Genomic DNA, 16,881 nt, shown 5'->3' on the forward strand with positions numbered 1-16,881 from the left:
CTGTAGGCATGACTCACGTATGAACGAAAATTTCAATCAATACACGGATACATCTGTACATTTATACTACCAACTGTATCCTTTCTGTCTGGAGAAGCCTTTTTTCTAATTTGAGTTAAAATCCCCCCCCCCCCCCCCCCGAGGTCCCATCCTAGCCCCAGGGGCCATAATTTGAAGAATAACTATCTGCACTCAATAAGGAGGCATTCACTACATACATGTATGTTTTATCTGTAATGGTTCAGTAGTTCTTTAAATGAGCCCAATTTATTTCACTGTATTTCTTTATTATTACCCCTTTGAATTGGGATTTGGGATAAGTTTTTATTTGAACAAAGTAAGTCAGTGGATTGAGCAAATTCAACCAAATTGAATCCTTTAGTGTTCACGACTTAGTTTGTTCAAATGAAAAACATAAATAATTTACATTTTTTTCAAACCAATAACCCCCATCCCCACCCCCAAGTTGGCTGTCTGAGGGGAGAGATAAATAAAGAGTGGTCGGTCTCAGAAGCTTAATTTTAATCCAAAACAATTACAGGCCTGACCTCCACATCCGCCGCCAAACTCCGAAAGTGGATGAATCTCATAAATCCAACATCCTCTGATTCATAAAATTAGATATAATACAAAGTACTTTCAGGTGTGCATTTTCACATGCCTCTGAATTTCTATCTATAAGCCATTATATATGATTGTATATCCCTCTGTATATAAATAAATGTATATCATATATATATTAAGGTATTATAACTTATCCCATATTATATATAGGTAATATATAATACAAAGTACTTTTAGCAGGCCTCTGAATTTCTATAAAAAAAATAGTTATATGATTGCATATTCCCAATCTAATTAAAATTAGATCCTTTACGCTCCTGTATTTTGTTCTGAGGCTGTACGGCAGCGACATAACAAAATACAGGTGCGTAAAGGATATAATCTTAATTAGATTGGCATATCCCCTCTATATATATATAAAAATATTAATATATAGAGGGTGTATATATATTTGTCTGATAAAACGGCTTATTGATAGAAAATCATAAATCTGCCCGACTGCCACCATAGTATTTTTTGTACAGTTCTGTAATACTGCCAAAATGGCCGAAATCAAGCGATTCTTGGAATCACTATTCGTGAAAACGTCAGCATACTTGCCCTTAATTCTTCCGTGCATGATACAAGTACACTCAGCTAGACTATTAAACTATTACTTACCACAGCCTCTCTTATTACTTCCGGCATTATTGCAGTTTATTTTCTCGCTAATTTAACCCTACACAGTCACTATGTATACGGGGTATATTGTGACGTTTCATGACGTCATGTGCATAGTGAGGTCATAGATGGTAGTCGTGATGTAACAGTTCATAAACTTGTAATATGTAATACAGTGGCGGATCCAGGAATTTCGTAACGGGGGAGGGCAGTAGAAGGCGGGGGGGGGGGGGTCTGGGGGCTGCATTGAAGCCCCCAACAGGTCTAGGGCAAGGCCCTGGTGGGGGTCCGGGGGCGAACCCTCCGAAAGCTGACAAATTCTTACAAATGAGAGATGTTTTTTCTTTGATTTTAAGATAATGGACATATAAGTTCTACATAGTACAAAAAAATCAAACGGGGGGGGGGGGGGGGCACGCCCGGCGCGCCAGCCCTGGATCCGCCTTTGTAATAAGGGGTCTGGCGTGTACATATTTTAAAAGAGCATCTATAGACATTTTGCTTCAAGTCTATGCTACGAGAGAGAGAGAGAGAGAGAGAGAGAGAGAGAGAGAGAGAGAGAGAGAGAGATGAAAAGAGAGAGAGAGAGAGAGAGAGAGAGAGAGAGAGAAATCAATCATAAGAGGGTTTGAGAGAGAGAGAGAGAGAGATGAAAAGAGAGAGAGAGAGAGAGAGAGAGAGAGAGAGAGAGAGAGAGAGAGAGAGAGAGAAATCAATCATAAGAGGGTTTGCTTACTAAGCAAAATACAAGTCAAAAAAACTTGTTGGTTGAGGTGCAATGATCATATAGGGCGCATTTTAACTGCCTTGTCTTGCCTGTCTATTATGAGTAATAAATTAAAATAGTTTAATATTTTTGAAAAATATACGAAAAGGTCTTGTCTGACATATAGGTAATGCACATGTGAAATATGAAAGCTCTGTCTCTTCAGGTGCAAAAGCTACCACCAAGGTTTAAATAGGTCATGAGATCAAAAATCATATTTACATTCGAAGAAGTTTTGTCAGTGGTAATGCACATGTTAAAGCACACTAAAACTCTATATTTTCTCATTCAAAAATTATGACCAAGGTTAAAGATTGTTTGACAGACGGACTGACGAATTTATGAGATTAAATGTTCCGCGATTATTTAGCAAAACATACTATCACAAAGCAAAATTGACTATATTTGACATACATAAATATCTAAATGTTATTACAAATATTTTTGAAAAATTGAAAATCTTCCTTTGAAATAAATCTATAGATATTTATGTTTGTCAAAAATGATTTTTTTTTTGCTATAGCCTAGTTGTGTACTTATTTTAATCATCAAATAAAAATCAATGAACGGCAATACTGTACGTAATTGGAGGGGGGGGGGGGTTAAAAATAGATCAAGAGTATTATCATTGAATAGCAGTGAACTGATGAATGTAAAAAAAAAATCCAAACAAAATATCCTTCTCATATTTAAACAAATAGTGACATTAAATATATCGAGAATTCACGATTTATGTGTCATTTTTACCTCTGCAGCTCAGAACTTTTCCGATATTGTTTTTTGACTATCAGATTTTTTCTCATTCTCGCTAGAAAAATGCCTGAGACTGCACCTGTTGGAATTAGGTCTAATGATGACGATATACATTTTTAAAATTAAGTTTTGTGAAAAATTCAAAGAGCTTAAATGACATAAAAACAAAGTGAAGCATTTTTTTTTAAAAAGCGACAAAGGTGCAAAACTCAAAAACCAACAGAGCCTTATTTACAAGCTTGAACATCTGACATATAGTTCACTGTAGAAACGTGTTTAATTCATTCTTAAAACATTTTTGTGACTTAATTCTTTTGTTTCTACTGTCTCATATTTCAAAGAGTGTACTAGTTATAGTCCAATACATGTATTATTTTCAGGAGTACAGTATTATATCCATTATTGTACTCCAAAATAATACTGGACTGTGTGAAACAAAGGATGACATCACCTAGCTTAAATTACACAACGAATGAATAAGACAACAAACAGACAAATAATTATGCATTTTATATATAGAAATCAACATCTAGTAATCCAATTCAGATTATGTAGATCTCAACATCTCGTAATATAATTCAAGGTATATAGAATGCAATGCAAGCTACGGGGAAATCAACATCTCGTAGTCCAATTCATGCAACGAAACTTCCAAAGTAGGAATATCCCAGAAATCCCTTAGAATTTACACTCAGGTCACTGATTGTGAAACTACCGGTATTGAAGCACAATGATATGGTCGAGTTCACAGTTCACAATATTAAGTTTATGATTTTTCCGAAAACACATCCAAATAAATCCACGTAAAGTGGTCCAATGAAGAATGTTAGCATTTAGGGGAAGAAAAAGCGAAACGCGGACAAGTTTACACTCGATCTGTATATATATCCCATACAACTCCGATTTTTTCCCGGAAAATTTAATTTCAATATATATTTCCAAATTAATTTACGTAAAGGTGTGGTGCTTTCGATATCCAAGGGACAAAATCGGCGCTTTCCTGGAATGTTTGCCTTCTGGTCACTTATAATCTTCATTTGTTAAAAAATGGATCCTTTACAATACTCTCAGAATCGCTTAATGTCATTAAGTTGCTCTTTTTAACGCATCCGTGGAGTTCCACAACGATAAATAATATATGATTGGGGTTCAGTAAGGGTTTTTCATTCAAAAACCATTCATTCCATTGAAAGAAATCTCTTAAACCCCTAAGAGCCCCATCCACCTGGTTTTGTCACCGTCACCAGTATCGTATTTTGACAATACAATACAAAAGTGCATTGAAAAAATGTTTTAAGTAAGATACAACACTCAGATGGTCTATTATTTTCAGACACCTCGTCCCAGTCCCGTATCTGACGTATTAGACCATCTTCGTCTTGCATCCCTTACATATACAATCCTTGCGATATGTGAAACTCTTGTAAGCTACGGAAGCCCAGTTGTACTCTAAATTTAGTCCATAACATTACATAATTAAATATATAAAAAACACCACGGAGTCTGCCACATCTTTTTTCATATTTAGGTATTTTACTGACTATAGACGATAGAGACCAATTAACAATAAATTGTATGACAAACGAGATAACTTTTCCATCGTCAACTTTTCTATTTAAGTAGTAATATTCCACTATCACCTGCTTATGGTGTTCATGTCTCCCAACTTATTCGCTACTCAAGAGCTTGCTCTGAGTGAGATCAATATTTAAAGCTAGGCAGGCTACTTACTGATTAGTTGATGTCACAGGGATTTCAACAGCCTAGTTTTTTTAGTATTTCGTAAATTTTATGGTTGTAAGCAAATATAACCTATCATTGGGTCGTATTTTGGCTGACTTGTTCATACCAATTGTTAGGCCTTTGTTTTTGTACTGAATTGACTACGGATAGTTTCGTCTACCAGATCTATAAATAGGGCTCACGGCGCAGGTGTGACCGGTCAACAGGGGATGCTTACTCCTCCTAGGCACCTGATCCCACTTCCGGAATTTTCAGGGGCCCGTGTTGTAGTATGCCCTCTTCACATACTTCTGACTTGTATTGTTTGTGGATTTTTTGAGATCGATCACTGTTCGCCATCTTTACCTTTTACATTTAGAAATCTCTTGCTGTGGCCTTCAACTCGACATTCAGATATATCGACGACATATTATCAATTAACAATAGTTATTTCCATTCATAAGTCGTCACGATATATCCCAGTGAGCTTGAAATAAAAGATACCACAGAGTCTGACACATCTGTTTCATACTTCGATACTTTACTATGACTATAGAAAAAGACGTTAATGGTAATCTAACAACAAAGCTTTATGATAAACGTGATCATGACTTTAACTTTCCAATCGTCAACTTCCCTTACTTTTGCAGCAATATACCCTTATCGCCTGCATATGGGGTGTATAGAAGCATGCTCTACGCGTGAACAATTTCTAAAACGAGGAAAATTATTGACAAACAAGTTGAGAAGTCATTATTTACACACTGAATTGTCAACGGATTTTTCTGTTATTTCCCGATCATGACAAGGAGCACATGGCGAATGTGACCGGTCGGCAGGGGAATGCTCACTCCTCCATAGCACATAAACATAGCATCCATAGAATAGCACTCCTCCATAACAACTTGACCAACGCCAAAACGCCAGACAATGAGCAACATAATTTGTGAATTCGAAAACGTCTGCCTATAATTTTTACGTGCATGTAAAAAAAAGTACAAAATAAAATATTACTTACCACTACCTTCCTATCCATTTTCTCGATAGCTTTCCCAAACAACGGGGTATATTGTGACATTTATGATGTCATGTATGGTGATGTCATAGAGGTCAATGACGTACATGATGCAACAGATATGTGATGTAACAGACGCGGATTTCAAATAACTGAAAAATTCTGTAGGTTTGCTAACAAAGAGCAAATTACAAGTCAAAATAAATAAATAAATAAAACTAAAAGTATTATCATTGGTCTGCAGTGAATTGAAGAAAACACCCCCCCCCCCCAAATAATAATAAAAAAATAATTTTAAAAGGTAACTAAAGTGAACAAAGTTCAGAAAATACCTAGAATATAGAATTTCAATCATGTAATTATCATGAACAGAGACAAAATAAACTCCTCAGTGAAGTTTAAAACTCTCTATAGCACCATGCCAATTTAATTTTCCAGCAAACTTTCTCAAACAAAATCACAATCGCGTATTGTTACCTTATTGATGTTCATTTCCCCCTCTAATAACCCGTATTTCAGACTGCATAATATCTTTGTTTAAGTTTCTCCTCGAGTTTCTTGATCTTATATTTAAAATTTCCCAAATTTCTGCTGTGGAAATAAAAAAAGAAGAAATTTGCAAAATTTTAAAATATAAGTTGTTTATTCTGATTTACCCGCGCTTGGCGCAGTGGTTAGAGCGTCTGCTCTAGAGTCGCGGAGTAAGGAGATGATCCTTACGTCGCAGGTTCGAATCCCACTGTGGGACGTGGAGACCGGTCTTTCTGATGAGACCGTATAAATCGAGGTCCCGTGTCGCAGTAGGTGCTGGCATGAAAAAGATTCCTCACTGCTCAATGGCCCTAAGTGCCGAGTATAGGTCAAAATTTGCAGCCCTCCACCGACAAATGGTGGCGTGTTCAATATGAGTGAGGGACGTAAAACAACAAGAAAAAACACAAAATTATTTCAATTCCAATATTGCACCGTTGATGTTAGTTCGGAGTAACATATTGACAAGTGTCTGTAGTTTTTTATTTTATTTTTTTTTCTTCAGGAAAGAACTATGCATAATGAATTTTTGTTGGGGCATTATAAGTAACTAATATCAAGTGCAATTTACTACATTTTCAAAAAGTGAAATACTGAAATTTATCTGTTTAAATTTTTGAGATATTTTCAACGTGTGAAAAGAACAAATTCGCGGGAAAACTCTGTACATGTATTTTCTTTCCTTCGAGAAAAAGTGTTTTAAAAATAGACCAATAAACTGTGAGAGTAAATAAACCATCTTGATTCTGACTAGAACAGTCAAAGTTTCTCCAAATTTTGTTAAAATCCACGTTTACAAGTCCTCGATAAATACCACATTGCACTATAACTTTCTCCATAAGTCTATTCAAGGCCGAGTTCAAACTTCATATGCTAAAATTTAGTAAATGAGTTGAATGTCCTATTACTTTTTTTATGACGCAATTTAATTAAAAGAATAAGGGAGTGGATCCAAGACTTTGTTGGAAATTATTTGTACAGGAGACAAGACTTAGTATTGTAAACTACTAAATACTAAACTCACATGTTATGACATAAATTTTTATTGATAGTCAAGTTCCTACTTTTTAGCATACTGCTACATATTCATCTAATTTTTCCTCATTTCTTGTGTAGTAAATGAAACGATATTTGACTTTCTTGACAAGTATACAAATATTTAGCAATCGCATCACTTTATACGTCATCTTGCACAATTCATCACAAGCTAAATTTTTCATGCAGACACCTAGTGTCAGGGAAGGGGGGGGGGCTGCCACCCCTCCCCTTTTTGCGAGAGAAGTTTTTTTGCAGTTTAGTATGGAAAATTTCATTTCAAGGCGGATTGTCCTCCTTCATCCCCAACTTTTCGTTCCTGTGAGAAAGAGAAAGGACCTCCCACCCACCCATCCTCCCTTTGATTTGGAAAAAGATGATGCTACGTGTCGCTCTGTGATGTGCACGTATAGAACTAAGAGCATGAATGGATTAAAACCTGTTGCTTTTAAAAATGTCTTGTACATGTGTTCAATAAAACTCGGCTTTATTAGAATGTGATAAGTGTATTTACTATTTACTCGCATATTTACGAAAGCCCATTGAGCTCATTTTCGTAGATAAAAAAAAATATTTTTCGCGTTATAACGCGAAACTTTCGCAAATAAACGCGTAACTTTCGCGTTATAGCGCGAAACTTTCGCGAACAAACGCTTAACTTTCGCGTTATAGCGCGTAACTTTCGCCTTATAACGCGTAACTTTCGCGAATAAACGCAAAACTTTCGCATTATAACGCGAAACTTTCCCTGTAAAACAGAGACATTTGCATAAGTCTACAGTTTGTTTTACTTTTTAATGATCTAGTTTATTCATTACAGTGAAAAACGAAAGACTATGTTGAACTTGGATTATCACGAGCTGAAATTTTATGTTTTCTCGCCATTGAATGTGTCTTTCCTCTTTCTAAATCTTTTTTGCCGTCACATTTTGTCTTTCTCAATGCTGTTCAATACAAGTGTTGAAGCGTATAGTAGAGGAGCGAAAATACAAGTCTAATTTTAATTAGATTGAACACTCTATATAGAATTTGAAATAAAAGATCTCAGAAAATTGACAACAATGAGGTAAAATTGTATTTCACGGAACAATTGTGTCACATCACATGAGTAACCTAATGTGAAAATTGGATGACAAATATTCGTATCAAATATTTCATCTCCGGTAGACTCACTGAAGAAATACAACATTGTATTTTAAGGTTGCATCATTTGGTCATACCATTACTTACGAAAACATTGACAATTTATTCAAAGAAAGCAACGAGTGGAGATCTTCCTGAGAAAAAAAATTAGTCTACAGAATTTCTTGGATTCAACAAGTGAAAAACAAGAAAACCTTTAAAGGAATATTCATTTAATTAATTAGGGTTTTGAGATTAAATGCAAAATCAACACTAATCTATCCATTTCTCGCATCAATTCTCTTTTACATCTTCTGAAGAATTGTCATTTATAAATTCATAGAAGTCCCCCTCTGCGTTCATGTTTTTTATCTGTCAGTCAAGATCACAGGTTCCTGAGTAACATGACTATATATGTATAATTTCGCGTTATAACGCGAAAGTTTCGCGTTTATTCGCGAAAATTACGCGTTATAACGCGAAAGTTACGCGTTTTTTCGCGAAAGTTTCGCGTTATAACGCGAAAGTTACGCGTTTATTCGCGAAAGTTTCGCGTTATAACGCGAAAGTTTCGGGTTTATTCGCGAAAGTTACGCGTTTATTCGCGAAAGTTTCGCGTTATAACGCGAAAAATATATTTTTGTTACCTACGAAAATGAGCTCAATGTGCTTTCATACAATATTAGTACTTGTCTCATTTATAACAGAGAATATTACAGGCACGTAGTGGGGGGTGGGGGTGGGGGTGGGGGGTCCAAACATAACCTTTTACTGTTGAAAAATGTTAAAAAGGCGGTTCGTCCCCACCACGTTTTGCAGTTTAGTCAAATCGTCCTATGTTAATGTATTTACAGATATGTTTGTAACTTGATTATAAAAAAGTTAGACTCCCCCCCCCCCCCCCCCCCCTTTAAGGACATACACAACATAGTTTGAATTTTATTGTTTTTTCTCTGGAGTTGAAGAGTAACAATACTTAAAGGAACTGTGTGCTACATTTTAAAGTCTATATATGCTGTTGTAAACTTCTTCTAAAACAAGTTTGGATAAACAAAACATCTAGGACATATGTTCAGTAATTTTTGTATATTTTTCTTTGAATTATACAAGAATTTTCATCAATTGATATCTTTTCAAAACTCCTGGTAATGCACGTTTATTCGCGAAAGTTTCGCGTTATAACGCGAAAGTTTCGGGTTTATTCGCGAAAGTTACGCGTTTATTCGCGAAAGATTCGCGTTATAACGCGAAAAATATATTTTTGTTACCTACGAAAATGAGTTCAATGGGCTTTCATACAATATTAGTACATGTCTCATTTATAACAGAGAATATTACAGGCACGTAGTGGGGGGTGGGGGGGTGGGGGTGGGGTTCCAAACATAACCTTTTACTGTTGAAAAATGTTAAAAAGGCGGTTCGTCCCCACCACGTTTTGCAGTTTAGTCAAATCGTCCTATGTTAATGTATTTACAGATATGTTTGCAACTTGATTATAAAAAAAGTTAGACTCCCCCCCCCCCCTTTAAGGACATACACAACATAGTTTGAATTTTATTGTTTTTTCTCTGGAGTTGAAGAGTAACAATACTTAAAGGAACTGTGTGCTACATTTTAAAGTCTATATATGCTGTTGTAAACTTCTTCTAAAACAAGTTTGGATAAACAAAACATCTAGGACATATGTTCAGTAATTTTTGTATATTTTTCTTTGAATTATACAAGAATTTTCATCAATTGATATCTTTTCAAAACTCCTGGTAATGCATGCTTGTCTACGAAAATTTGATGACACCATAATCTTTAATTAAGAATATCTTGAAAAATTATCAGTAGGTAAGGTACATTGCGTATGTCCTTAAATTATATGATTCTCAAGTTTTGGACAATTATCATTTTCTTTTTGCTTGTCAAATATTTTTATGGCTGTCCCCCTCCTTCCCCCACTTTCAATACTACGTGCATGTATTAAAGAACAAAGTTACTGTTTGTGTTGTCAAAGTAGTTTAAAATTTTGAATACAAACCAGGCGCGGATCCAGGAATTGAAGTTAGTTGGCAGTGGGTCCAGGGCGAAGTCCTGGTGGGGGCCCAGGGGGCTTTGCCCCCGGAAGCTCCTGGATTCTAGAGATTTTGTAAGGTAAAAATGAGGTCTACCGAGTACACATTTTTACATTTTCTCGATGAAACTATGATTTATGCTAACTTTGACAGTTTTACGGGGGCGCCCCGGGTGCACCCCCCTTAAATCTGCCACTGCAAACAAATTGACTCATTTTTTAGATGGATGAACAACTACAGTTAGTATTAGAAGGAAAATCAAAATGGAGATTTTAGAAATTCATTCAATATATTTTTTATACAAAATTAAAAGTAAAACAACAATCAATATTGAAAATGATTACCCACACATGTAAATTACATACATGTAAATATACAACAAATAATGTAATATACAAATAAGGAAATATAATAATATTACTTTGTGTAGTAAGAGTGTATAATTCAATACTGTTATTGTTGATTTAAAATGATACAAAACACCAATTGTAAATATATACATGTTTATAAAAAAGGAACTTAATCATGGAGTCAAATTACTGAGAAAAATGACATCTAGAAATGAGAAAACAAGAAAAATAATTTAAAAGATTCACACATGAGCAGTCACATGGCTAAATTAAACAGAAGGTTCACGAGATTGAATCATTCTGTAGGCAATGAAATATTTACATTCATTGACAAAATTTCTTATAAAAATATCACATAACAAAGAAAAATGTTTTAACAAAATGTGTTTAAGAAACACTGATGTCCCCATATAGCAGCTTATAGCCAAGGTTCAAGTTTTTCAAAGCATGTCAAACATCAAGTTCAAGGTCATTAAGTCAAAAATGTTGATAACCAAGAAAAGGTCTTATCACAAGGAATATACGAGTACAATATGAAAGCTCTAGTATTAATCATTCTAAAGTTATGGCCAAGGTTAATGTTTTACAAAAGTAGGTAAAACTTCCAAGGTCAAGGTCATGAGATAAAAAATATTGGTACCCAAAGAAAGGTCTTGTCACAAAGAATATACATGTGAAATATGAAAGCCCTAGAACTAACAGTTCAAAGGTTATTACCAAGGTTAAAGATTTTGATGAAAACAGACAGACAGGTGGACAGACTAAGAGGCCCATGGGCCACATCCCTCACCTGAGCACATTGGCTAGGAAAAGCACAAATCAGTTCAGTTTTGAAAAGTAAACTGGGGGTAGGTGGGAGGGGGGCTTGAATTTTAAACTACCTGAGGATGCTTCCATATAAATATAACAAATGACTTTGCTGTTCTTGACCAGAAGATTTTTAAAGATTTTTTCCTCTACATTCCTTTGTAAAATTTGATACCCCTTTGTGGCCCCTCTCTACCCCCTGGGGTCAGCATTTGAACAAACTTGAATCTACACTACCTGAAGATGCTTCCACATCAATATATTTACATCCACTGAATATTATTTCCTTTATTTCTTATGAAAACCATTGCTGTTCATCAGTCAGTAAACAACACTAAGCTAGCCACCTGCATAGATTTCTTGAGCAAAGGCTGTTTCATTAATTATGCATACAATGACATTCACATCTATAATACAATATTTAACATATTTGATTTTTCTTTGAATGTTTTATTATGCAGATATTAATATAAACAATAAAATGTCTTTCTTTCATTGTTAGTACAGGAATTAATGTCGCAGCTATTGCAGAAAAAAATTACATAACTCGCTCATGCGGGTTATGTATTTTTTCTGCAACAGCTGCAACATTATTTCCCGTACTAACAACCAAAGAAAGCATTTTATTGTTTAAATGACTAAACATGGCTTTGCTATTCTTGAGAAATAGATTTTTTCCTACATATTCCTATGTAAAACTTTGATCCCCCATTTTGGCCCCACCCTACCCCCAGGGGTCATGATTTGAACAAACTTGAATTTACAATACCTGAGAATGCTGCCATATCATATGACTAAACATGGCTTTGCTGTTCTTGAGAAGAAGATTTTTAAAGATGTTTTCCTATATACTTCTAAGTAAAACTTTGATCCCCCATTGTGGCCCCACCCTGACCCCGGGGGTCATCACATCATTTGAACAAACTTGAATGTACAATACTTGAGGAAGCTTACATATCAATATGATGAAACAAGACTTTGCTATTCTTGAGAAGAAGATTTTTAAAGATTTTTTCCTACACTAGTATACTTCTATGTAAAACTGTGGCCCCACCCTACCTCCAGGGGTCATGATGTGAACAAATTTGAATCTACACTACCTGAGGATGCTTCCATACATGTATCAATATGACTAAACATGGCTTTGCTGTTCTTGAGAAGACAATTTTTAAAGATTTTTTTCCTACATACTTCGTAAAATTTGTAAAACTTTGATCCCCCATTGTGGCCCCACCCTACCCCTAGGAGTCATGGTTTGAAAAAACTTGAATCTTCACTATGTAATAAAGGTTTCCTGTAAGTTTCAACTTTTTGGGGCCAGTGGTTCTGGAGAAGAAGGTTTTTAAAATATGCCACCAAATTTCCACTATTTCTGAATTATTTTCCCTCAAATGCGGGTGTGGCTTTTCATATGAATAAACTTGAATCCCCTTCACCCAAGGATGTTTTGTGGCAAGTTTGGTTGAAATTGGCCCAGTGGTTCTGGAGAGGAAGCTGAAAATATGAAAAGTTTACAGATGGACGGATGGACAGACAGACAGACGGACTACAGACAAAATGTGATCAGAAAAGCTCAATTGAGCTTTCAGCTCAGGTGAGCTAAAAACTATATGTCCCGAATCTCAAATTAATTAATAACCCTAAAATTTCAAAGGCCAGTAACTGCTGCCTGCATTCCTGGAAGTATACATTCAGGAGTTTCGTTCACTAACCATGGTCAGTTACCTGTTAACCCACCTTAAGAACACATCTAACCTGATTTTGTATCCATGATATGTGAGAACAGTTTATCAAAACTCAATGAATATCATCTGCAGTGACAAAATTTTCTGAGATCTGGATACTGTTTCATCACACAGGCAGACTGGTTGCCATAGTGATCTAACCTACTGACGCTGCGGAAAACTTCATATTTGTTGTCTTTCAAGTTCTTTGTCACTGTGCCCTCGTATTGTGCATAGTTTGGAAGTGTTTCCATGGTTATTTGGTAATGTGCTACATCTACATTTATTTCCGAACTAAAGTTGGCCACTCTCTGATCCGCATCCACTGTTTTCAAAAATTTCAAAACCTGAAATAGAAGAACATATGATTTTATTCCAAGGGAAGAGAGTGACTTTAATGAAGCTTATTAACTTGTACTTCACAGATGCTTTTGACATGCATCATTTCCGTAGAGATCACTCACACAAACATGCAGGAAAATGTTTATCTTGCAAGCCATTTGAATTAATTTAAAAATTAACTGAAAAGTTACAAACATGCAGGAAAATGTTTATCTTGCAAGCCATTTGAATTAATTTAAAAATTAACTGAAAAGTTACAAACATGCAGGAAAATGTTTATCTTGCAAGCCATTTGAATTAATTTAAAATAAACTGAAAAGTTATATTCTAGTCAATAATAATTTTACCCAGTATAATTTGTTACATATTCAAATGTTTTATCAGTAATTCCTTACCTTTTCATTAGGACTAATTAAATTTGCAGATTTTATTTTAAGAATTGAAAGCTCATGACATGAGTCCCTCAATGGCAGTGTCAAATCATTGATATAATGAAGAAGTTCATCTGCCATGACTTTTATATTATCACTGTTTGCGTCCACCTTACTTTGCACTAAACATGAACACCAATGTAGGTCAATATGAGCAGACGCACAATTACGATTGGCCGGAATCTCCTGAAGGAGACTAATTCCTCTGCTAGGTATCACAGGTTTATACAACCTTGACAAGTCAATGACATCCCTAAGTGTTTCATGAACATCAAAAGGTGTTGTCAGTCGATTTGCATTTTTTGAAAGAAGTTTAATCAAATGAGGATGTTTAAGTTTAAATTGATGAGGAAAATGAAGACTCATGAAGGGCAGCCTCTCTTCTATTTTCCCTTGTAATGTACGTCTGATCTTTCCATATCTAGCACCATGGTCCCCCATCACAATCAATAGAGTATTGTCCAGAAATCCCAACTTGCTGAACATTTTCAGCGATTTCACAAAATCCATATCTAAATATTCTCCTGGGTTATTATCCCAATGAGTCAATTCGGCCAAAAATGTCAGGGAAAACTTGGAAATATTCTGATATTTCACATAGAAGTCTTTCAGGTATTCTAATAAAAACTTATGATGTGGCGTACCACCTGTGCAATATCTTTTGCTCCTTTCTCGGACTTCAGAGTCCCAGATGGCCTGCCAAAATGGTCTCATATAGTGGTCCACTGGGGATTCCTTAAAACCATTTAATCTAAGGTTAAAAGCACTAATTGAAGGTTCGTCCTCAGCAAACATGGTGACATATCCCTTTTTCTTAAACTCCTTCCAAATCATTGGATAAATGTCCATGTAATAAGAGTCTTCCTGGCTTTTTCTAACTTCAGGTAACTCAAGTTCTGTTTTACCTACAAGAAGCATAGCACATTCATGTTACACCATCAGTTAATAGACTACTACAAAATTATTGCTATTTTTTAGGTCTTGCTATCCGAAGAATACAATTCTTAATGATTAAGGTTGATATCATACTTTGAGGGTTGCTAAATCCTTATATTGCCCCCCCCCCCCCCCAAAAAAAAGTAATAATTGTTAAATAATGTGATTCAATGATTAAATGATATAAACTCATTAAGTCAAATTAGTCAACCTTGCCATTTTTCTTGGTAATGAATATCTGGCAAACTGCATGACCAGTTTGAAGTTTCTACATCTTACACTATTGAAGTTGAACATGAATAGATGTATAGATCTATAAATTAATTCAACACTTGACAGACATGTTTTGATAAGACAAAAACTCTCCTCAGCCTTTGGATCAGATGAGGTAAAAAGGATATGATTGGAAAAATTTGCATGAAGAACACAATAACTTTTATACACAAGATACTTTAAAATTTTATCATGCCAATGTTTACCTGTTAAAATTGGTATCAATGCTGCTAGAGTAGCATCACCAACAATATTATATGCATTCAGAATTGTTGATGCTAAATTTTTCTTTAAAAAGCTGTAAGTTTTTGGCAGTTTTCTACGGAATGACATGTGAGACATAGAATCCAAAATAATCAGCATCACATTCATCTGATCCGAACCGAGTGAATCTGGCAAGGCGGAGGCTCTTTTAAAAACCTCCTCTCGAGGATAAACTTGGACTAAAAACTGGTCAAAATCTACGAGATACTCCTCAAAGATGTTCCTTTCCGATTCGATCCTCTCGTCAGCTTCGTTATAAGAGCCGTCACTGTCAACATTTTTTTCAGTCTCGTTCTCATCTGCGTTGATTAAATTGACAGTGGAATTTAACAGACACTTCACTCGTACAAAGTCATGCTTGATTAGGAAGTTAAATGGTTCCTTTTCTTTGATGATACTCTCCGTGTATGTGAAAAATGAATCTGTCACTCTTTCTATTCCTCTATATTCACATGCTTTTATAACTGGTTTATTTTCCAACTTTCTAGATTTAAATTCGTACAAATCTATGGTATTATGAATCGGGTACAAGACACTCGTATTTATTGATAAAATATTGTCTTTAAAATAAAACAGGTTGGTTCCATTGCATACAAGAGGTTTATCCATTGGTTGAATAGCATGTTCGATTTCTCGGCTGTAAAGTGGTAGCTGGTGTATCCTACAAACCTCAAATTGTTGATTCGGATTTTCAGCATCACTAGACATATAAACTCTAGAGTAAGACTTCCTTCCAAAGGAATTGGTTTGGCTTTTAGTCCTAAACTTGGACGAAATGAAGTAATGTACAGTCAGAGCAATGCAAAGGAAGGAACTTATGGCCACTACTTTAGGTTTTAGTTTGTATCGACATCTGAAGACTGCCATTATAAAACTATGTGTACTGGTCTTGATTCCCACACTATATTCTGCCTCTCAATGGACATTGTGTAGCTGAAAAATAATGTATAATGGATTTATTTTGTAACAAAAATGATATTTTTGTTGTTTTTTTAAGGGTGCAATCACACTCAATGTACCCCTCCACCTTAAAGGCCTTTAAACAGCCTTTATGGCTTTCTTAGGGGAAATAATGAAGAAATAGTGAATAAAGATCTATTTTAGACCCATCAAAATATAATTTGTTAATTGATCATGATGGAACTGGAACAATTATGCTCAACTCACACAGGCACTTGTTTCGGTAATAAATTTTTAACCCATAGTATAATAATAACACAAGGTATCTAACTCCGAATTACACGGAGTACCCCCCTCCCCCAGAATCGCACTCATTTAAACTTTCAGAGGAAATACACTGACAAACTGTTTATACCTATGTTTTCTACGATAATTTATCCCACACAGAGAACAAAATTAAAAAATGAGTGGGTTTAAAAATTCAATTCCAGTGTTTAAATATTGCATGAGTAAATAGAACTTGTTTACGTCTGATTTTGCCTGAAAACATTACGATGTTTATCCGATGTAATTTTAGAAACAGATTTTTAGCCGATCAAAATCTCTGTGCGGGATTAGCACATACC

General features: G+C 35.2%; 1 protein-coding gene across 1 annotated transcript; it reads right to left on the minus strand.

Moving 5' to 3' along the window:
- Window positions 1–10,659: 10,659 nt before the first annotated feature.
- Window positions 10,660–16,271, minus strand: LOC133180290 (uncharacterized). The gene is made up of 3 exons (XM_061314827.1): window positions 15,298–16,271; window positions 13,847–14,787; window positions 10,660–13,456 (listed from the first exon to the last, which is right to left on the minus strand). Exons 1-3 carry the CDS (start codon window positions 16,220–16,222, stop codon window positions 13,193–13,195), a joined length of 2,130 nt encoding a protein of 709 aa, XP_061170811.1. The 5' UTR covers window positions 16,223–16,271; the 3' UTR covers window positions 10,660–13,192.
- Between the last annotated feature and the right edge of the window lie 610 nt (window positions 16,272–16,881).

The sequence above is a fragment of the Saccostrea echinata genome, unplaced genomic scaffold (genome assembly GCF_033153115.1).
Source record: "Saccostrea echinata isolate AGI-Se365-2 ecotype Australia unplaced genomic scaffold, CSIRO_AGI_Sech_v1 ptg000006l, whole genome shotgun sequence".
In the NCBI taxonomy this organism is placed as follows: domain Eukaryota; kingdom Metazoa; phylum Mollusca; class Bivalvia; order Ostreida; family Ostreidae; genus Saccostrea; species Saccostrea echinata.